Raw genomic sequence first — 22,771 nt, 5'->3', positions numbered from 1 at the left:
AGAAAGGAACAGAGATCTTCCATGCACAGAGGTCAAAAAACAGTTGTGATGATCAAAAAACCAAAGTGTCCTGTTTTCTGTACATAGCAAAATGCATTAGAAATAGATGTATTTGATTTCTTTTATTGGTTAGAATATTTAACTTTAGCCACCTTACACAAACCCAGATCATTTTATGCAAGTGATGAGAGGTTTCATTCTGAAATGACCCTGTTGATCTGAACTTATATTCAGATAGAGGTGCAGATCAGAGAAAGTAATGAAGTTTCCACAGTCTGAGCTCAGGAAACATGCATGGGAAGCTGAGGGCAGAGCACACACCTCCCCAGGGCTTGCTTGGCAGTGGCTGAGCCCAGGGTCCCCATGCCTGGCGGCCCTGGAAGATTCTGTAGGGAAGCAGCAGGAAGGCAGCAGTGCCGTTCCTCCAGCAGCCCCTTCTCAGCCCCCTGCCAGCTGCAGCTCCCGCCTTTGTCTCCCCAGCGCTGGCAGGGGCTGGGAAGGGGCTGCCAGAGGGAACGGCAGCTGCTGCCAACAGTCTTCTGTGTGCCAGGATTTCCCGGGGGTCCCTAGGCAGTACAGCCAGGAGGTGCCAGCTCCAGAGAGCTCTGCCTCTGCAGAGCACCATGTCCCCCCACCTGCTTGCCATGGCTGTATCTCTCATCCACTCATGGGGGACGGGTCGGCAGCTGCTCCAGATACCCCTGACATGTGCATTTGCCCCTCTTGAACGCAGGCACTCCAGTCCCCATGGCCCTGGCACACTGCACTGTCAGGTCCCACCTGATACAAGATTATCCTGCAGTGCCCACATCCATACCTCGGCACCCTGTACTGCTCTGTCCCTGCACACAGTGCCGAGGGTCTTGCAGCCCTCGCAGCCGCTGCACACCCAGCACATGGCACACATGGCCCAGCGCGGGGTGTGCTGTGCCACAATGCGCGCGCACACACAACCTCGGGCTGCGGTCCCGGCACAGGGCATGGCACCCCAGTGTACCCCCAATGGGCACCCCAGTGCACCCCCAACTTACCCCACCTCAGCCCCGCCCCCTGCAGAGGCCCCGCCCCGCCTCCGGGGCCCCGCCCCCGGCGCGCGGTGACGGCACGGTGACGTCAGCGGAGCTGTCCGCTCAGCACCGCGCGGCGGCCGCGCCGCCACCATGCGCGGGGTCCGCGGCCGGGAGCGCCGGGAGCGCCGGGAGCGCCGGGCGCCGCGGGGCCGCCGCCGCTGCCGCGCCGGGAGCGCAGGTGGGAGCGGGCGGAGCGGCAGAGGGGGGGAAGCACGAGGGGATCCGGCCGGCGGGTGACGCGCCGGACCCCTCGGGGGAAGGGCTGGGGCACCCGGTTCCCGATCCTTCCGTCGTCCGGCGGAGCGAGCGCGGAGCCCAGGATGGGCGTGCGGGGAACCCGCCGTAGCGCCCCCGGGACCCCCGCCCCGAACAAAGAGAGGGGCGGAGCGGCCCCGCGCCCCGGCGGCCTTTGCGGCCGTCGCTCGGCAACGCCGCGCCCGGCCCGGGGCCCGGGAGCCCGGCGGGTGCAGCGGGGCCCAGCCGGGGGGCGGCGATGGGGGCGCCGCAGCGGGGCTGTGCCCCGGGCGCTGCTCTCGGCCTCCGCCGCGCTGTGGCCTGCGGGGAAGGGAGGGGGTTCGAGGGCCCGGGGCGGGCGGCAGCAGGTGGGTAAGTCCCGGCGCCAATGAGCAGGCGCTGGGCTCCCCTAGCAACAGTGCCCGCGCCAATGGGCGCCGCGAGCCGCCCGCACCGCTGCCCGCAGCCCTGCCCCGCAGCCCGTGCGGCCCATGGCATCCCCGCAGCGGCCGGCCAGCCCTGCCATGCCGCATCCCCGGTGCCCCGGGTCGGCAGAGCCCTGCTCTCACTGCACACACCATCGCCCATCCCCAGCAGGGCCGGAGCGTCGCGCCTGGGCTCTGCGGGTAAAGTCCAATCCTGCTTAGCGTCCCCCCGCGGGCTCGAGAAGAGGCCCAGCGCTTGGCTGCCCACTCCCTACCCGCCTGCTTCCTTGGGATTAGGCTCTGTGCTCGGCTTCCCCACGGGGATTTGCCGTGGCTGGTGTTGCCTTCCCCAGCCAAAGGGAGGAAGGAGGTTGTCGGCAAGGGATGAGATGCCAGTGGAGCCTGTCTGGGCAGCAGCAAGGTGCTGGGCAACAGGAAGCCATGCCTGCAGCCTTTGCCCTCTTCCCAGCTCCTTCCCAGAGCGCTGTTTTTGTGAGCTGTCCTGAACTGGCCGCATAAACTTGGCACTTGAAAGGAGTGATGCTGGCCTGGGGACAATTTGTGACAATAAACCCATTCTAAACCAACTGAGCCTGTAAAGGGACTAGGGGAGTGAAGGGGTGATGGAACTGGCTCCAGGTGGGAGCATGCAGACGGACACTCTAATTAGGTTTAAACTGAAGCTGGATCAGTCTTTGCAGGGGATTATGACCCCTCCATCTGTGTAGGCGCTGCAGGGGGCCTGGTAACTGTTTGCTCAGCATCCCAGCATAGCCACAGTGTTACGGGTGAGCCCTTGGATAAGGGGCAGTGCCAGCTACAGCTGGTGCCCTTCCAGCCCCATGGATTGCTATGGGAGGGCTGGATCTAGTGTGGAGGCCCAATTTGTTTTTACAAGGACAGTGGGAGCTGGAACAGAGATGAAAAATAGCCAGAAATATGATTAGAGGATTGGAGAAAATGCCTTGGAGTACAAGCTTAAAGAGCTCAATCTGTTTAGCCTATAAAAATAGAAGACTGAGGGGTGACTTAATTACTGAGCATAATTACTTCACAGGCAGAAAATACCAAGTTGTGGAAGTCTCCTGTTAATCGAACAGGGAAAGGGTACCGGAGAGGCATGGGCAGGAAATTGAAGTCACAGACAAATTATTAAGCGACACGAAGCTCCCAGGGATACAGGCAGACTCTCTGGGGACAGCACATCCCTTCAGCCACAGGTTGGGTGACAGTCTGCACCCCCACTGATGAGGCTGTTCCCCCATTCCCTCTGTTCCTACCCACATAGTGGGGGGACAGAGCAGGATTTCTGGTAGCCAGTGGTGAGTGGTGGGATGGCTGCCGGGCATGTGCCACCAGTTCCTCCATTCTCCTTGTCTCTCTCCCACCAGGTGGGGCGGGTGCCAGGACACAGTTCTGCTGGTGGGCTATGAGGCAGGAGTGGAGATTTTGATGCCTCTCCCAGGAGTCCCCAGAGCCATGACTGCAACTGTGCAGACGCTGCGGTTCAAGCTGCTGCCGCACGAGCCAGGCCAGGAGTGGGGGCACAGCTGCCAGCAGGAAATTGAGCGTCGCTACCAGGTGGTGCCCTCAGTGGTGTGCGCCATGTGCTGCCTTTTTGGCATCATCTACTGCTTCTTCGGTGAGCCAGGCCAGCCCAACTGCTGGTGGGGCAAGTGGGGAGAAGGGCAGAGGGGAGCTGGGGGGTGCTGGCCATGGTGGTCTCCCTGACTATGGTGGTCTCTCCACAGGCTACCGCTGCTTCAAGGCTGTCATGTTCCTGACGGGGCTGATGTTCGGCTCTATCATCATCTTCATGCTGTGCTACAAGGAGCGGGTGCTGGACACACAGCTGAGCGTGGAGGCCTCAGTGGGCATTGGGTTGGGCATTGGAGTCCTGTGTGGGCTGGTCACCATGCTGGTGCGCAGCGTTGGCCTCTTCATGGTGGGGCTGCTCCTGGGGCTGCTGCTGGCGGTGGCCACGCTGGTGGTGATGGAGCAATTCTACCACCCACCAACGGTGTGGATCCCCATCGCACTGCTCTTGGGTGTGGGCATGCTCTTTGCTGTCCTCACACTGCAGTGGCAGCGCTTCTTCACCACCCTCTCCACCGCTGTCTTCGGCAGCGCCATCATGACCGTCACTGTCGACTACTTCATCGAGCTCTTCCTCCTGGTGCAGTACATCTATGAGCGCATCAAGGTGGCCCCTGCTCGCCCCGTGTGCTGGTACAGCTGGGTCATCCTGGGCATCTGGCCGCTCCTCACCACACTGGGTGTCCTGGTCCAGTGGAAGGTCACAGCCGAGGGCTACTCCCATACAGAAGGTGTGTGGGTAGTGGGGCAGATGGGCATGGCACAGGGTGAGTGTAGGAACTGGGAACCTGGAAACCAGGGTGGATGTTTCCAGCATGGGGTTCACAAGATGAGATATGGGGTTCAGGACTCTGTGGTGGCACACCACCCAAGGGAGACCTGGTTGCACAAAGCTGGTGCTGGTTTGGCTGTGGGGATCATTTGGATGTGCTCCCCAGTGCTCACAGGCCACTTTGCTCCACAGTGATCATCAGTCGGCAGCAGCGCCGCGTGCAGCTGATGCGCATCAAGCAGCGGGAAGACCGAAAGGAGAAGAAGAAGAAGCGGAGACCCCACCACCCCCCACCCCACCAGCACAAAGCCCACCCCCCCGAGCCTGCTTACCGCCGCAAGCCCAACCCTGTGCGCCGCTTTGATGGGGACGTGCTCTCCCCCGTGAGTCCCGCAGCCAGGGTAGAGATCTCCCCCAGTCTCCACACTCATTCCTTCGCATCGGGGGGCTGGGGCATGGAGAGGTGCCAGGCACCAGCTAACATCTGAGCTCCTCAAGGGATGAGACTAGGGTGTCCCAGGGACTGAGCAACTCAAGTTGGAATGGGCCATTCCTACCATGGAGCACTTCAGCCTTTTCAAGCAAATGAAAACTGCTGGCCAAGAGCACTGTTGGCATAGCAGAAATAAGCAGTAGGCAAGATGCAAAATGCCCAGGGGAGGGATAAGGCTGTGCTCCCTGCTGTGGCCAGCCACTGCAGGGCCCAAGTACTGGGGATTTCACTGGGCTGTTTTTGGGAGGGGGCAGGGAGGGGGGCTGCAGCAGCATTTAGGATGGGGTGGAGGGGTCCAGGAGCAGAGCCCCCCTCACTTTCTGTTCCTCTCTCACAGAGCTACATCCAGAGTTTCCGAGAGCGGCAGACAGGACCGTCACTGAACAGCCTCATTGCCAGCTCCCATGCCGTGGTGGACCTGGACTATGACTGCAGCTCCACCGTGCCCCTCACCTCGGGCTCTGGCCCTGCTGTGAGGGTATAAGCCAACCCAGTGACCTCGAGCAACACCAGCACCCCAGCCTGCTCTGACAGAACCCTTGAGACAGGCAGGGCTTTGTCCTCGGCCCCAAGTGGCCACATGCAGCTTGGGGCTGCAGATGGAAACCCTTCTTGGAGACACATGGGACTTGTCTGGGGAGGCCCCAGCTGCCAGTGGGGCCCAAAGGTGCTGGGGAAGCCCTTTGGCAGGGACTCAGCCCAAGGACCAGAACCCATGGACGTGCAGTGCGAGTGGCTCTGCTGGGGTGGTGGGTCCCCAAGCCCCCACTGCTGTGCATTACCCTATGGCCCGGGCACGCTCATCCTGCATCTTAACGTTTCCCCATATTTGAGTCCCTCCCCTTCCCAGGAGCAGCTCCCCACCCCATTGCACCCCCAGCAACTCCCCAAGTGCCTGTCCCCTATGTCCCTTCCTCAAAGAGCGGGTCCCATGCCCTTTTCCCAGCAGGGCATCCCCTGAGCATGTGAGCCCTGTCCCACCCTGTCCCCAAGAGCAGCTCCCAGGCAGTGCTTCCCAAAACCTGCCTCCTCAGAAGATCCTCCTGCCCTAGCCACCCTCCCTACACCCCAGAGCGGCTTGCCACTCCTTTTTCCCAAGCTGGACCAGGGTGGTCCTGGGGCAGAGACTGCCACGGCCAGGTGGTTCCCAAGGTGATGCTGGCAATTGGTGCCCGTCCAGCAGGAGCTGCGCTGGCAGGGTGCATCCCCCACAAAATGTTTTGATGGGAGACAGGACATTGGCTCCAGCCTTTGGGCAAAGGCTGGGCTCCCTCAGGGATGCGGGGACCCCTGCAGCATCAGAGACTGTCGCTGTTTTGTTGGCGACTGGATTTTTATAGTGGCCGGGGGACCCTGGGGCAGGGCAGGGCAGGAGCCCCTGCCCAGAGCACTGCTGCGGGCAGAGGCTCACGCCTTGTATATATTTCTCTTGCTGTGATTTGTATTAACTTATTACAGAGTGAGCCAGGATTTCCCCATGGCCAGGCAGGCAGGATGGTGGTGAGACTGGACTGGGGAGCCCTCTGCTTTGGGAACCCCCCCAGCCCAGCCCAGCTGGCCCCGCTGCCCCAGGAACTGCATGTTTCTGCCAGGCACCCCCTTCCCGCAGCATTGTGCTGCCATCCCCCTTTTCAGTCTCTTTTGTAAATGTGCCAAACGCTGTCGAGGCCTCGGCCACACAGTAAAGAGCCTTTCGGAGTCTGGCGTGCAAAGCCAAGGGCTGTGGGGGGGGCAGGGGTGAGGGTGGCCCAGAGGGCCGGGCTTCCAGGGGTGCTGAGCAGGATGTAGAGTGATGCCACCACTTTTCTCTTAATGAGACCCCAGCTTGCTGGTGTGGAAGAAGCCATGTCAGAAAAAAAGGCTGTTTAATGCAGAGCCCTGAGGCTGGAGCAGGCTGGGGATGGTGTCCGTGTGTCTGTCTATGCCAGGGGGAGCATGACCCCATCTCTCAGCAGTGCCATCTGTCAGTTTGCATGCAGGCCCTGAGAACTGCATCCTGGCTTCTAGCTCCCTGTGGGAACAATGGGAGTCAGAGTGAGCTGGGGCATTGCAAGAGCAGTTGGGCCACCCAAAAGTTGTGTCACAGACAAGGAGGAACAGACCCCTGGCCCTGTATCAACCTGCTGCCTCCAGCCCAGCACTCAGACTCTTGCAAGCAGTGGGGGACAGGGGCACGGCACAGCAGCACTGGCAGCTGCCTGCGGTGTCCCTTAGGTGCCCACTCACCCTCCACAAGGAGCCGGGCAGTGGAGCGGTCGTCGAAGGCATCACAGGTGTACGAGTCCTCATCCTCGGGGCCCACGCGGTGAATGATGAGTGTGCGGTAGCAGTCTAGGTTGCAGATCTCATACTTGTCACCGGCAAAGATCTCGGTGTCCCCACGGAGCCAGCGCACGCGGCCCCGGGCGTGGGACACGGTGCACTCCAGTGTCGCCTTGTGCCTCGCCAGCACTGTCTTGTCCCGCAGTGGCTTCACAATCCGGATTGGCAGTGCTGGTAGATGGGGGCAGGGCGTCAGCACCATGGGGTGAGCAGGCTTCCATGGGGACGCTGCAAGCTGACCTGGTACACCCCAGCCCTGGTGCTGGAGCCCAGCCAGACCTCGCAGCCTGCACTGGTACCTTCCACCTGCAGATTGGCCTCCGAGGTGACTGTCCTGGCTGTGAAGCGGATGAGTCCCTTGTCCTCAGGGCGCACACCACAGAACAGCAGGAAATGCCGGGTCCCTGGGGAGAGAGAGGCTGGCTCAAGGTGACAGCAATGCACACCCATAGTGAGCAGGGGGGCAGGGACCCCCCTTTGTCTACACAAACTCCTCTTGCTTGAATTTGCCCTATCCCAGCCCCAAACCCGTTGTGGAGCCACCTGCATCCCCACCTTCTTGCCGTATCTTCACTGTGCTGGAGACCTTGATCTTCTCCTCATCCCGAAACCACTCGCCCTTCACATCCCCATGTGACACCTCACAGGTGAAGACTGCATTGTCACCCTCCCGGACCTGAACGTCCTGCAGCTCCTGCACAATGTGGACCTGGCGCTCTGCAGGTAATGGACAGGGTGCCAGGGCAGCCAAGGATGAGGGGAGCAGGCAGCGCAGGGTTTGGGGGTGTACACACTGCTGGGAGCTGGGTGACCGTACCCTGTACGTGCAGCATGGCAGAGGCGCGGCAGTCGCCTGCATCGCAGGTGTAGCTGCCGGTGTCGGTCAGCTCGCAGCGGCTCAGCTGCAGGATGCGGCGCCGTCCCGCCGAGTAGATGCGGCAGTTGGGCCCTGGCCACAGCTCCTGCCCGTCCTGCACGATAGCAAACAGGCAACACCCCACTGCTTTGGCCTCTCTGCTCTGTCTGCAGCCCTGGCAGGGAGGGCAGTGGCCAGGGGACAAAACAAGGAGGAGGACACAGCCAGGTGCTGCTGGAGGGGGTAAGGGTGAGCCCTCACCTTGAACCATTTCACCTCTGCATTGGGACGAGACAGCTCACACTCGAAGCTGGCAACTCCCGTCTCTGGGACCCCCAGGTCTCGTGGGACCTTCACCATGGTGACTGGAGGCTCTGAGGAGGCAGGACACAGGACAGGAAGGCTTGATTGGACAAAGGCATGGATTTGGGGCTGCAGGGAAGAGTAGCTGTGCCATTTCAGCATGGGGTGAGAGTGGCACCACCCATGGGCAAGCACTCATGAGTGGTGTTCCAGCTGGCTCTGGACCCAGACCCTGGCCAGGTGTCCCCACTGCTCAGTTCACATCTCCTCCCTGAGGACAGGGGGACACTTGCCAGCACTATATTACCCCTGCTGAGGACAGGAGGACACATGTGCCCAGGGTGGCCCAGCTCAGCCTCGGTGTCTCCTGGTGTGCCAGCGCCAGTGCCACCCACCCCCAGCCTGCCCCAGGGATCGTACCCCGCACCCGCAGATGGGCGCTGCAGCGCAGAGTGTCAGCAGTGAAGGTGACGGTGCCTGAGTCTTCCAGTGCAAGCCTCTCCAGTGTCAGGCTGTGCCCGCAGCCTGTGGCACTGATCCGGCACGTACTGCTGGGCTTCACCCGGATGCCGTCCCATGTCCACACCCCGGTCACGCCAGGGTGAGACAGTTCCAGGTGAAAGGTGGCCGTCTCCTTCTCGAAGGTCTCCACATCTGTCAGTGGTGTCCGGATCGACACCTTCCGGGCTGTGAGGGACCCATGTCTGTGAGTAGGTGTCTGCTGCACCGCAGAGCCCCTGGCATCCCAGTCTGTGCTTGCTGGATTGTCTAAATCTAGTTGTTTGTACCGGACTCCCACCCCTGCCCACACACCCACCTCTCTGAGCACCCCTTCCAGCAAGTACCAGCTCTGCCCACATGCTCCCATTGCAGCAGCAATGGGTGCCCTCGCTGTCCCCATTCCCAGCCCCATTGCCTTCCATCCCCATCCCCAGCCTTGTACTCACGCTCCACGTGGAGCTTGGCCTGCGTGCGGTCGTGCAGGCTCTCGCAGCGGTAGGTGCCGCGGTCAGCGGGGCCAAGGCAGCAGATGGTGAGGGTGCGCCGGCACCCTGACTCCTGCAGCTGGTACTTGCTGCCCGGCTGAAGGAGGATGCCCTGCTTCAGCCACTGCACCTCGGCAGCCTCGTGGCTCACCTCCACCTCCAGGCACACGTCCCCCTGCTCCTCTGCCACCACATCCTGCAGCTTCCGCACAAACAGCACCTGTGCCTCTGCATGGCCCATGTGCTGGGTCAGCAGCCGGCCCCAGGGCTGTGTCTTGGGCTGAGCCCCAGCTTTGTTCTTCCCCCTCACCTTGTACACTCAGCCGAGCTGTGCTCACCAGCCCCTCGGCATTGGCTGTCACAGTGCCTGCATCACCAGTCTGGCACTGCCGGAGGGTGAGGCTGTGGCACAGCCCAATCCTTGTCACCAGCAGACGCTCACTGGGGACCACGGACTGGCCATTCAGCTGCCATGTCACAGCCACATCTTCGGGGGATACCAGGCACTTGAAGGTGGCATCCTCCCCCTCCAGCACTGTCAGGTTCTGCAGCTCCATGATGATCTCCACCACCCTGGGGACTACAGCCAGGTTGTTAGGGCACGGCATAGGGGACCCCCCGTCATGTAGAGACGCTGAGCATTCCTGCAATCCTGGCATCACTGTGCCAGCATCCCTACCACCCCCATGGAATAGGCGTCCCCCAGGTGGTGGAGGAGCCTTGGGCTCACCCTGCACCGTCAGCGTCGCCAGGGTCTGGTCGTCGTTGGACTCGCAGCAGTACTCGCCGGCATCCCCGGGCTCCACGCGGCTCAGCACCAGCGACCGCTCCCGTCCCTCTGCCGTCATCTGCCGGCGGGGGCCAGGCGCCAGCACCCGTCCGTCCTTCCGCCACACCACGTCGCCCCGCGCCTTGCAAAGCTCGCACCACAGCACCACCCGCTCGCCCTGCCGCGCTCGCACGTCCGACAGCCCGCGCAGGAACTTCACCCGCAGCTCTGCACAGTCAAACCCCCCATATCAGCACCCGCTGCTGCTGCAGGGGGATCCCCGGGCACCCCCACTGCCCCCCTGCCGCCCACCTCGGACGTTCACGTCGAATTGCATCTGGTCGTGGGGGGAGAGGCAGGTGTAGGTGCCAGCGTCCTCCATGGCCACGTTGTGGATGATGAGGCTGTGCACGCGGCCGTCCCGGCGCAGCTCGCAGCGCTCGCCGGCCACTGCTGCCTGCCGCGGGCCCAGCCAGGTGACATCGCATCGCTCCGTGGAGGTGATGGCAGAGAGCACGGCACTGCCGCCCTCCAGCACCAGCAGCTTCTCCTGCTCCTCTCGTTTGTTCACGAACAGCACGGGTGCCTCTGCCGGAGGAGCACTGGGCTCAGCTGTGGCCCTGCCAGTGGCACCAGCATGGCATGGGGGTGCCAAGCATCCCGGTGTGAGGCAGGATGAGACTGCTCCTGCCCCTGGCATGGGCGCGGGACACCTCCAGGCTCACCTTTCACATGCAGTGTGAAATGCACCTCATCATCACCAGCGTCGCAGAGGAAGATGCCACCGTCACCCAGCTCTGCTTGCTTGATGGTGAGGCTGCGCGTGGGACCCTCGCTGCACACCAGCAGCCGCCCACCTGAGCACAGCATCTGTCCATCCTTCTGCCACTGCACTGCCGCTGTCTCCGGGGACAGCCGAGCCACCAGTGTCACGCTGTCCCCCTCCTGCACCTCCAGCGGGCTCTGAGCCTCCTCCTTGTTGACAATGCACACAGGCCGAGCTGAGGGGCACAGGGGACAAGGCAGGGTTCAGGGATGTCCCCACAGTGTGGGGCAGTGCAGGGATAGGACTGCTTCAAGAGGAGAGGTGATCCCTCAGTGTTTGGCAGAAGGGCTGTGGGGCTGGCTGGGGGTCATGGTGGGACTAGACAGGGGTCCCAAGGGGTAGGCATGCAGGATGGAGAGGTCTGGCAGCTCAGGGTTCACTCAGGGAAGGGACAGCAGCAGAGCCCATCACTCCCACATCACTCCCTGTACAGGCAGCACAGCTGCCATGTTGAGACCATTAATTTCATTGTACGCCCCCCACCCAGAACACCTTGCTGGGGAGCCAGGACACCCGCCTGCAACAGGCCCCCTCCCACCCTGCACAGCCCTCCATCTCCAGCTGATAAGGGTCCAGGCTGAGCTCAGCCTTTGGCAGCCAAAGCAGGAGGAGCGGCGCCTGGGAGCCAGCCAAGGCTAAATTTAAACAGCCCCTGGCTGGGGGAGGCAGCAGGGACATGTCTCGCCACGACCCTGACATGTCTCTTTCTAACCAACGGCTCCTGTAGGGTTGGGGACAGGGCTCCCACCCTTCCCTGCCATGCTGCCACCCCGGCCTCTGCATCAGCAAGGTCACAGAGGCTTCCCCTCCCCTTGTGTCTGTGGCACGACCCCACCATTCTGGGGGTCCCTGGGTTCTGAGCCAGCTCACCCATCACCTCCACATTTGTCACCATGCGGTCGCTGGCAGCGTCACAGATGTAGCACCCTGCATCGCCGAGCTGTGCCCCAGTGATGGTGAGCTGCCGCAGCACCCCGCGGGCCTCCACCTGCACCCGCTCTCCCGGATGCACCTCCTGGCCATTCCGGAGCCAGCGCACAACGGCGTCGGGCCGAGAGAGCTCACAAGCCAGCACCAGGTCTTCCCCGGCCACCAGGCAGAGATGTGCCGTGGCACCCGTGCTGCCCACAATGGTCACCGGTGGCTCTGGGACTGGAGAGATGGGCTGTCACCACAAAAGCAGCCTGTGCTGGGCATCACAATGGCCAGACCCTGTCCAGACTCCTCTGGCTGCAGCTGAGCAGCACAGGGGTTTCCACAGGGCCACCACACAGATGCAGCCCACTCCCCATGTGCCCCCCACCAGCCTCCCTGTGCTCACTGCCACCCAGCCCAGCCTCACACCACCCTGGCAGCAGCCACAGACCCACCTCACTCCTCTCCCCCTACCATCCCCACCAGGACCTCCTGCTCACCTTCTACAGTGATGAAGAAGACAATGCTGTCATCACCAGTGTCACAGAGATACTCCCCAGCGTCCTTGCCTGTAGCACCCAGGATCACGAGGGATCGGCGCACCCCGTCCTCCTCCAGCCGCACACGCCCCGTGTCCTGCAGCTTCTCCCCGTCCTTGTACCACTTCACCTCCCCATGGGTGTGTGAGAGCTGCACCTCCAGCACCAGGTCCTCCATGGCCTGGCAATGCCGGTGGGTTGGCAGAACATCCTTCTCCAGGATCCTGACCAGCGGATCTGCAGCATCCAGCATCAACAGAGCTGAGGTCTCTGGGGTTTGTGCATCCAGCAGCCCACACCAGGCTCTTCCCTACCCTCATGCTCACCCAACACTTGGATGGTGAAAGTCACTGTGTCATTGGCCGTGGCACAGGTGTATTTTCCAGAGTGCTCAGCTTGGGCAGCAGGGATGAGCAGCCGGTGATGGACACCCTCCTCCTCCAGGACCAGGCCGCCCCCAGCCTCGAGCCTGACACCCTCCTTTGCCCAGCACACGGGTGTATCCGCACGGGACAGCTCACAGCACAGTGTCACCGTCTCCCCCGGGGACACCGTCATGACAGGGACAGGTCTGCAGGGCTGCAGGATCCTCACTGGGGGCTCTGCAGGTATGGCATGTCTGTGATACAAAGCAGCGCAGGGACAACACAGCCCTGGGCACTCCTCTGCTGCCAGCCCCAGGTAAGCTCCTGTGCTGTGTGGCCCAGAGGATGGGCACCCACTGGTGGCCAGAACCACATCAGCACTGACCTGACACTTTGACATCGAAGGAGACGGCCTCGTCCTTGGTCTCGCAGATGTACTCCCCTGCATCCTCTGCACTGCTCTTGGGGATGAAGAGGCAGCGCCAGGCCCCCTCCACCAGCAGCAGGAGGTTATCGGTCTCATCCACCTCCAACCCATCCTTGAACCAGTGCACCGGAGCATCCGGCACGGAGAGCTGGCACCGCAGTTCCACACACCCCGGTGCCTGAACCAGCAGCTCCAGTGAGTGCTGTGGAGGCTGCAGGATCCTCACTGGTGGCTCTGTTGGGGGTGTAGAGGAAGAGTGTGAGACCTGCTCAGTGCTCTGCTCCTGGCTCTGCTGTGTCTATTTACTGTCACCTGTGTCCCTGTCCCCATGGGGCTGTATGGAAGATACATCCTCTCACCCCAGGGCAAGGAGGTTGGAACTGCTCAGGGGCAGGGGCACAGAGATGCAACTGCATGCCCTCCTCCACAATGCTGAGGGCAGGGAGTAGGGCTGGGGACCCTAGAGCACAGAGATGGGGCAGTGCTACCCTTTCCAGGATGTCCCTGCTGTGCCACCAACCTGCCACCAAGATGGAGTAGGAGACAGATGCATCGCTGGCATTGCAGAGGAACTCCCCTGTGTCTTGTATCTGGGCACAGGGCAGCACCAGGCGGTATTGCAGCCCTTCCTGATCCAGCACCAGGCTCTCGCCCACCTCCACTTCTTTGCCATCCTTGTACCAGCGCACGGGGGACACTGGGCGGGACAGCTGGCACCAGAGCTCCACGCGCTGCCCGACCACGTAGGAGTGAGAGGCCTCCTTGTTGGAACTGACAATCCTCACTGGTACCTCTGCTGGGAACATGGCAGGGCTCAGCTGTGCTGCTGGGTGAGTCCCACATGAGGACAGGAATCCCCTGGGCAGCTCACTGCTCACGGTCACCCTGAAGCTGGCAGCACCGTCCCTGGCATGGCACATGTACCCCCCTGGGTCAGGCAGTGCAGCTGCAGCAATGTGCAGCCTCTGTGAGCGTCCCTCTGAGCAGATGGCCAGGACCTGCATTGGGACCATGACCTCCCTGTCCTTCAGCCAGTGGGCAGGGGCATTTGCAGAGGACACCTGGCACTCCTACACCAAGGGCAGCCTTCTAGCACTTCCTAGAGCTGCTCTGCCTCCATCACTGGGGTGAGGTGGACCTTCAGGGCTGAGAGGACCAAGACCTTGTGTCACTTGGCCTCCCATCCTACCTGCTCTGGCAGCAGTGGCCATGGGTATCCCAGCCCTGCAGTGCTGGTAGCTGCAAGCTGAGGGAACAGCAGGGCTGGGGTGTGAGGTGCATCACCCAGAGGCAGGCAGCTGGTTGTGCTCTGGAGTGTAGGGGGGCAGTGTGACACAGAGCTCTGGGAGGAGACAGACCAGCTTGTATGCTCCTGCCCACATCCCCTTCCAAGCCAGGGGCATGGGCAAGGAACTACTACTGAGGTGCTGAAGCCACAGTGTGAGCAAGGAGCTGGGGCAGAGGGAGAAGGGGGAGAGGGATGTAGGTGTCTGTTGTACCCACCTGCCACGGTGACTGTGTAGAAGACAGAGTCCTCGCCAGCATCACAGACGAACTCCCCTGTGTCCTGTGGCTGGGCGCAGGGCAGCACCAGCTGGCACTGCAGCCCCTCCTGCTCCAGCACCAGGCTCTCACCTGCCTCCACCTCCTCCCCATCCTTGTACCAGTGCACGGGGGCTGCTGGGCGGGACAGCTGGCACCACAGCTCCACACGCTGTCCAGCCACGTAGGCGTGGGAGGCCCCCTCGTTGGAGCTGACAATCCTCACCGGCTCCTCTGTCACGGAGAGACATGGGGCTCAGCCAGGACATAAGGACCAGAGCCAGTGATGGTGGCCATCACAGCCCTGTGTGGAATGATGGCTTCACCATTTGTTGGCTTTAAGGCTGGAAGGCACCAATCATCTACATTCTACATAGCACAAGCTTCTGGACCATCGTGCCTGGGTCTCCCTCTTCTCTCACATATTACAACCAGGAGGAGCACCAGGCTTTGAACTGGCTGTAAATTGCTGCAGTGCCCTTGCTCCCATGGTACCTGCCCTGCTTTTCCCTATGGTGGAGCTGAAGGTTGTGGAGGGAGGATGCATATAGGCAAGCTCCAGCACTGATAACCACTGTCTGTGGTGCCAGCACCAGCCCCTGCAGCTGCTCTTCCAGGGGGTGCCCTCCCCTCTGCCTATCTCCCAATTTCAGAGGCCACCAGGTGCCAGCCAGCGCTTCTGTCATGGCTCAGCCTTGACATTTGCTTATGCTGTGGCCCAGGAATGTGGTTTGCTTGCAGCCAGCAGCCCCATCCCTCCAGCTTACCAGGACCCAGGACCCAATTCCAGATTGCAGTAATCACTAAAATCACCATTAATTTGCTATATAAAATATGTGCCACTGCTCACACCGCCCCTCTGAATTGAGTCAGAGCTCTAAAAACAGAGGGGCTCCTAGCAGAAATTTTATCTGACCAGCCCTCCTCTCTCCTGGGAAAGTTCAGGATGCCACCTAGAGCCAACACTGCCTGTCTGGCTGTGCACACTGCAGCCAGCCCTAGCTGCTCCCGACTCTGGTGCTCACAGAACCCACGGCTCCGTGCGGGCACAAGGCACAGCCAGCTCTGGGCCACAGTGGTGGACAAGCACTACCTGCCCTTCCACAGCCCTCATCTGCTCCACGCTGGGTGTCGGGGTGGAAGCTTCCCAGACAGCTCCCAGCTGTGCTGCCCAAGCGCAGGTGCACAGCGCTGCCCCGCAGAGTGCGGAGCGGTGCGGCGCCGGTTTGCAGCGATTAACCTGCCGCACGCTGAGCCTGCATCCGCCCAGCCCCCTGATCAAAGCACTGGCGGCCGCCTCTCTCCCTGGACCTGCTAAAAGCAATCACATTGCTGGAGTGCAGCTGGAGATGCTGAGCAGCACTGAAGTGAGGGGATAATGTGCCAGCCCTCAGCGGGCAGCATCGCTCTGGCCTCAGCCTCTCACTAGTTCTGAGGGAGCTCCAGTGCTCAACAGCTGATAGAAAACCCAGAGGATGCTGGGGATAGCCGAGCTTGAGGCAGGCAGGCTACGTGCCACAACAGCCCGATGGGGGATAGCTGAGATGCCTCAGGGAAACCCAAGCGTGCCACAGCAGTGCTTGACTGCAGCAGCCAGCCTGGCACTTGTGCCAGAGAGGTGTCAGCCTGAGCCTCCAGGCACCCACCCCCAGCCCTGCCAGTGACATTGATGTCCAAATCCAGATTGAACCAAGACAGCCTCCCTAAGACCCTTCTGTCAAAGTGATGCAAAGCTGCTCAGCCAAAAGGCTGAGCTTCAGCAGATGGTGTTCCCTCTCCCAGCCTAGGGAAGCAGAGCTCTCCATGCCCCACACTCCCACACAGCACACGACTCCTGCCTCTTCCCAAAGCCCACACTGCCTGTCCTTCCCACTGGCAATTTTGCCTTTATCTCACTAAAACCCCCTCCCTTCCTCACCCTCCCAGCAGTCACCACTCCACTGACTCTTCAGCATCTCTTATCACTCATCATATCTTCACTCCTGCATCCTAGGCCATCAAGTTTGGCCCTTTGCCATGTGTTAACACCACAGTGAGGCTTTACCACTGTGGTCACATCACCTTTCAACTGGGCTTGAGCCCTGCCCCTGCTTGCCTTCCTGTGGTTGTGGGATGTGGGTTTTGGGGCCAGCAAGGGGAAGCCTTTCACTTGCTTTCAGCTTTCATTATCCTCTGCCAGGCAGTGATGCCAGCAGCTGCTCCACAGCCGGGGCAGCCGCCCCAGGGTGCTGAGCCCTGCTCCCAGCCAGCAAACAACTCCCAGCCATCGGTCTCCAGGCAACTGCTAATTTTCAGGTCAGCAATTAACGCTGTCCATCAGAGCAATGACCATCCATGAGTCACCCCATGCCAGGTGCCAGGCCCACTATTTTTAGGACCTTGGAGGAGGGCTTGGTTACTAGCCATGGCAGAAGTCCGGCAAACACCCTGGTGTGCAGGTGCTGGGTGCTCTCCTGTGCTCTAGTGTTTCAGACAGGCTGAGTGAGCTGTTCCCTCTGGCAGCTGGTCCGAGTCCCACAAGGACCCCAGCAGAGCAACCAACCAAACTGCTGGTGAGCACCTGGCAAGATCATGTCTGACAAGTATCCCATCACAGCAGGTGACAGCAATACTGACACCAGCACATGCATTGTGGCATCCTGCTCTGGCAAAGAAAGCCCCCTGTGACCCTACCAGCCCTCCTGCATCACACTCACCTGCCACAGTGATGGTGTAGAAGGCAGAGTCCCCACCAGCATCACAGACAAACTCCCCTGTGTCCTGTGTCTGAGCGCAGGGCAGCACCAGCTTGCACCGTGGTCCCTCCTGCTCGAGTACCAGGCTCTGGCCCACCTCCACCTCCTCTCCATCCTTGTACCAGCGCACTGGGGCTGCTGGGCGGGACAGCTGGCACCACAGCTCCACACGCTGTCCAGCCATGTAGGTGTGCGGGGCTTCCTCGTTGGAGCTGACGATCCTGACCGGCACCTCTGCCAGGGATAACGTGGGCCTCAGCATGACTGGCCTCAGCTTTCAGCCACATGGTGGAGGCAAGAAGCAGGGCAGGAGCACTATCAGGAGGTAGGGGCCAGGCTCCCACACAGTCCCCAGCTCACCAGTCACGGTCACCACAAAGCTCACGGCATCATCCCCAGTGTCACAGGTGTACACCCCAGTGTCTGAGGGACACGCTGAGCGGAGCAGCAGCCTCCGCACGCAGCCTTCTGCCTGCACTGCGATAACATCATCCAGGGGCACAGCCTTGCCATCCTTCAGCCAGCAGACAGGGGCATCCGGGGTGGACACCTGGCATTCCAGCAGCACAGGCATCCCTGCTGGCACTTTTCGGAGCCGTTCAGCCTCAGACACTGGGGCGATGCGGACCTGTGGGGCTGAGAGACATTGAGAAGCAGTGAGAAGCATCCTCCAGCATGACACCCCCTGCTGCTGGGGTCCTGGTAGGACTCCAGGGTGAGTGCCCTGATCACCTTGCACATGCAGGATAGCTGAGTCCCGCACACCACCAGACACAAAGGTGACCTGGGCCCCACTGTCAACCAGTTGTGCTCCCCGGATCAGCAGCGAGTGCTCCATCCCACGGTGCTGTACACTGCACCGGCCGCCCGCGTCCTCCTCCTCAGCCAGCCTGGCACCGTTGAGGAACCAGGACCCATGCACCGCAGCCGACAGCTCCAGGGAAAACTGTGCATCCTCACCATCCCTCACCCACGCGTCCTGCAGACCCCTCTCCAGACGAGCTGCTGGGGCTGGAGCACAGTCGGACTGAGCCTCAGTGGCACTGACTGCCAGCACACTGTGGCACGACATCCCAGCTTTAGCCTGACTCCTCACCAAGATGCACAGATCCAGGGAACTCCACAGGGCTGCTCCTGCCGTGCTTGTTGGCGGCAGAGATGCGGAAGCAGTAGTCGGCCTCGCGGGGCACGCTGTCGCCCAGCACCCGCACGCTGCTGGGCAGGTCGGTGGCAAGGCACTGCACCCAGTCCCCTCCCGCCGCCTCCCGACGCTCCAGCAGGTAGTGGCTGGCAGGGCGGAGGTGGGAATCAGGCGCGGGACACCAAGTCAGCAGAGCCGTGTTAGTCTCCACCACGCTCATCTCAGCTGCCACCGGTGCGCTCGGAGGGTCGTGCTTCACACCTGCAAGTCACAGCCCAGGTTGCCTGCTTGGGGAGGCTCTAGGTGGGGTGGCAGAAGGGCTAAGTGGGGATACACAGCCTGTTTCTTTGGGGATTCTCTCTCTGATGGAGAGGATGGTCCTGCTCCCATGTAGCGTGCTGCTGGCTACAGGGGTTTGTGAGTGCCTGTGAAGCTGGGATCCTGGAGCCCAGCTCGAAGCCCCCTTCCCAGAAAACACATTGCAGCATCACAGCCCCAGCATATAGGGTGCCTATTCCATCAACCCTTCTGTATCACCCCTCTTGAACAGGCAGGAGAGAGGACACAGGACCCCTTCAAGGCTGGAGCTTACACTTGACTCGGAGCTGGGAGGATGTCTGCGACTCCCCGACAGTGAAGGAGATGATGCCCGCGTCCTGGCGGGTGACATGCACCAGCACCAGGAGGTGTGTCCTGCCGAAGCTCTTGAGCACGGTACGGGGTGACTCCCGCAGCTGCAGCCCATCCCGGCTCCAGCAGCTGCCCTCCACCACATCCCGTGTCTCCACACAGAAAACTGCGTTCTCCCCCTCCATCACATCCAGCTTCCGTGGCAGCCGCTTTGCAATCACCCCTATGGGAAGAGATATATTAGGGAGGAATTCTGGGAACCGGGATGGGCTCTTTGAGGTGGGAGAGGAGGAGGAGGAGGAGAGGCAGCAGCAGGCACCAGCCAAATGGAGGGAAGGCAAATGCAGGGGGCAGTGGGGACCCTGGCAAGGAGGGGAATAGGAAGGCAAAGCTGTGCTACCGGTGGCCTGAGCCCACCTCGGACAGAGACCTCGGCGATGCTGCGTCCTTTGTCCTTCATCTGGCAGAGGTAGATGCCGTCATCATCGATGCGGGCATCGCGGATGGTCAGGCGCCGCACCACCCCCTGCTCCTCCATCACATACTTGTGGCTGGGCTGCAGCTCCCTGTCCTCCAGGTACCAGGAGGTGGGGATGGTCTCCAATGGCACCTGGCACTCCAGCACTGCATCCTCCCGCTCTGCTACCTCCACGTCTGCCAGCTGCACCTGGAACCGCAGCCGGTGCTCTGCCACAGGAAAAGACAGGAGCTTAGGGCATGTGGGGTACAACATCCACTGTCAGCCCTTTGCTCAAGGTGCTCCCAGCTCACAAAGAGCTGCAAACCCTTGTCCCTCCTTTGCCCTCTCCTTTGGCTTGCATGAGACAGACACTGCCCTGACAAGGACATCCCCCAGAGCAGGGAGGACCAGGGCACAGCCTGGGGAGACACAGGGATGCCTCCAGTATCTCAGCAGGAAGTTCTGGGGGATGCAGGAGCATGGAAGCCAGCATGCTGCAGCAGGCATCTCAGTGGAGGGGAGCAGTGGGGTGTAGGCAGGGGCTGCACCAGTTCCTGGGTAACCCCAGCCACGGCTGTCCCCAGCTGGCTGGATGGCTCGGGGGGAATTGGGCAGCTGCCAGTGCAGACTGTTGGAGCCATGCCTTGCAGGGCTGGCTGCCAAAATCACTCAGCACTTCCAGGGGAATTTGTCACCAAGGCACTGTCCCTCTTCCCTGTTTGTGGCTGGACACCTGCAGTCATCCTGAGAAGCCACACCTCTGTTTGCAAGGAGAGAGTCATGGACCAGGACACAGCTCCTGGAGAAGCCCAGTGTCCCCTGCTTCCAGGCCACAGCTCTGTCCTGAGGAGCCTGGGGTGACCCTGGCTGCACAGGGCAGGAAGGAGCCCAGAGATGCTGTGCTCCCACACAGACACACCCCTGCCAGACAAACTTTCCTGAGCCCCCCCAGGGCCCGGCCACCTCTGACACTCCTTGGATGTGTTCCTACCTTTCACCTGGAGCTGCACTGCGCTGAGGGTCTGGCCAGCAGTGTTGGAAGCAGTGCACATGTACAGCCCCTGGTCCTGAGGTTTGCAGTACAGCACCTTGAGGATGAAGTAGCCCTCCCGGTCCTCGTAGATGAGATGCCTGCGGCCAGGAGCGAGGGGTTCACCATCTTTCTGCCAGATGATCTCTGGCTTGGGCTTGCCAGTAACGTAACAGCGAAACTTGGCGTGCTTCCCTGCGCTCACAGCAAATGCCTTGGCCCCTGGCACCCTGGCCGGCGCTACGCCATTGGGCACCCAGGTGTCCGGTGCCAGGCGCCGTCCCGCTGCGTGCCGCCGCCACCGCTGCCGCTCCGCCAGTGCCTCGGCACCATCGGCAGGGCAGCCATTGGGGAGCCCGTCCGGCAGCGCCTGGGGCTCAACCAGGAGCACGGCAGCAGCCAGGGCCTCCTGGGAGCCGCTGCGTGCCCGGCAGACGTACACTCCCCCATCCTGGGGCCGGGCACTGAACAGCTTCAGGAAGTGCCAGTCCTCCGGTTTCTGCCCCACTGCGAAGTGGCTGCTCTCAAAGAGTTCGGAGAGCTTGTGCCCGTCCTTCTCCCACTCCAGCACGGGGCAGGGCTGCCCAGACACCCTGCAGGTGAACATCACGTCCTCCCCCCGGCACACCCGCAGGGAGGAGGGGGCAATGAGGAAGGCAGGTGCGACGCTGCCTGAGCATCCCTCCTCCTCTCGCCGCTCCGCTGGCTCCACCCTGAGCATGGTGGCAGCGTAAGTCTCACCAACGCTATTCTTGGCCCTGCAGACGTAGAGTCCACTGTCCTTGGGGGTGGCACAGGACACCAGCAGGCTGTACAGGTCCCCTTTGGACTCCATATGGAAACGGCCCGAGGGCTCGATGGCATTCTTGTCCTTTTCCCAGAGGATGCTTGGCTGGGGATCACCCACGATCTGGCAGCTCAGGACCGCATTGGTGCCACTTCGGACGGTGAAGGCGCGTGGATAGGCCAGAAACCTGGGGGCTCCCCCGAACCCCTCCATCACCAGCTCCCCAGGGTCACGGCAGGCAGCTGGCTGGAGCAGCAGTGGGGACCATCAGCCTGGGGGGACGTACACACAGACTAGAGTGGGGGCTCAGGCTTCATCAAAGAGATGGACCAGTGTGGAGCCCCCAGCTAGGAGGGACCCACACCTGGAGCCAAATCCCCAGCATGGACCCCCTGCTTCAGGAGCATCACCCTCATTTGGAGCAGAACAGCCCCACTGGATTTGCCCCCGAGTCACCCAAATCATGCATTTCCCAGCCCAAGGCAACAGGAGAGGTGACAAAAAGTGGCTCTTTGCACCCCGGGGGGTTGAGACACTTGAAGCTTATCCCAGGGCTGCAGAGGGGACTCCAGTTCCAGAGATGGGGGACCCCTGTCTAGACAGGGAGCATGGGCAGCTGCTTGCTGGGTGCTGGGGCTGGGGGACAGCGGAGGCAAAAGGGCCCCCGCCCGCCCCTTCCCCACCCGCCGGGCATTCACATTCCTGCAGTATCGGGTGGTGGCAGAGCCGCATTCCTGCAGCATCTGGGCCGGCTCAGCGGGCAGGTGCTGACACGGGGCTGTCACGGGCCCGAGGCCCCGGCTGGAACCGGACTGGGACTTCCTCCCAGACCTGGGTGGGCAGGGGACCCACTGTGCCACCCCACAGGGCAGTGCCCTGGGGCAAAATGGGGCTCTGGGAAAGGGTCCCCCTCCCAGAGAGTAGCCCCACAGGCAGGATCCAGCGCTTGTGCACTCAAAACTACAGCTGGAAATCATCAGTCCCAGGGGAAAAAATGAAAGCCGGGGAGATGGGTCCTGCTTTTGCAGGGCACTGCCTCCATCCCCGGCTTTGTGGGTAACCGTGCCCACCGTCAGGGGCAGGAGTGGGGCAAGGTGCTCTGTGCCTCCTCCCGGTGAGTGCACCCCACCCTCTGCCCGCACCATGGCTGGGACTGGGGCAGGGTCGTCTCTGACTTGCTCAGGCAGGGGGAGGGGAAACAAAAATACTTCTTGAATGAGCCAGAGGGTAGGAGAGGGCTGGTCCCCAAGGAGCTACAGGGACTGTGGGCTGGTCCCCAAGGAGCTACAGGGACTGCGGCCAGCTTCTCCTCCCAAAGCCCTACCCCCGGGACAGTGCACCCATTCAGAGCCATCTCTCCATCCACACGGCCCTGACCCGTGGGCCACCCCACAGCAGCCCCTTTGGACACAAAGGGAGGGCTCTGATGGCTCAGCCACACCATTGCACCCTTCAACCCCTCCCTTCCCCAGCCACCCTGCCCCAGGCAGCCCCCAGCCCAGCCCCTGCCCCACTCAGGTACCTCGCTGTGCCACCTCTCCCCTGCGT

General features: G+C 61.8%; 2 protein-coding genes across 2 annotated transcripts; one reads left to right on the top strand and one right to left on the bottom strand.

Annotated features, from left to right (window-relative positions):
- Positions 1–1,146: 1,146 nt before the first annotated feature.
- On the top strand, positions 1,147–6,288 carry TMEM198 (transmembrane protein 198). The gene is made up of 5 exons (XM_066553860.1): positions 1,147–1,248; positions 3,121–3,371; positions 3,481–4,056; positions 4,290–4,480; positions 4,928–6,288. Exons 2-5 carry the CDS (start codon positions 3,182–3,184, stop codon positions 5,072–5,074), a joined length of 1,104 nt encoding a protein of 367 aa, XP_066409957.1. The 5' UTR covers positions 1,147–1,248; positions 3,121–3,181; the 3' UTR covers positions 5,075–6,288.
- Positions 6,289–6,546: 258 nt separating this feature from the next.
- On the bottom strand, positions 6,547–21,436 carry OBSL1 (obscurin like cytoskeletal adaptor 1). Its single transcript, XM_066553187.1, has 25 exons — positions 20,398–21,436; positions 19,364–19,633; positions 18,909–19,169; positions 18,272–18,577; positions 17,908–18,186; positions 17,536–17,811; positions 17,137–17,409; positions 14,402–14,674; positions 13,419–13,691; positions 12,857–13,132; positions 12,433–12,708; positions 12,068–12,343; positions 11,523–11,804; positions 10,552–10,827; positions 10,139–10,414; positions 9,788–10,054; positions 9,368–9,637; positions 9,019–9,285; positions 8,492–8,758; positions 8,030–8,142; positions 7,730–7,883; positions 7,468–7,629; positions 7,212–7,316; positions 6,817–7,083; positions 6,547–6,601 (listed from the first exon to the last, which is right to left on the bottom strand). The coding sequence occupies exons 1-25, from the start codon at positions 21,434–21,436 to the stop codon at positions 6,594–6,596; spliced, it is 6,792 nt and encodes a 2,263-aa protein (XP_066409284.1). The 3' UTR covers positions 6,547–6,593.
- Positions 21,437–22,771: the final 1,335 nt, after the last annotated feature.

The sequence above is a fragment of the Molothrus aeneus genome, chromosome 7 (genome assembly GCF_037042795.1).
Source record: "Molothrus aeneus isolate 106 chromosome 7, BPBGC_Maene_1.0, whole genome shotgun sequence".
NCBI lineage: Eukaryota > Metazoa > Chordata > Aves > Passeriformes > Icteridae > Molothrus > Molothrus aeneus.
The sequence above is the reverse complement of the archived record's forward strand: the minus strand, read 5'-3'. Positions and strand labels throughout refer to the sequence as shown.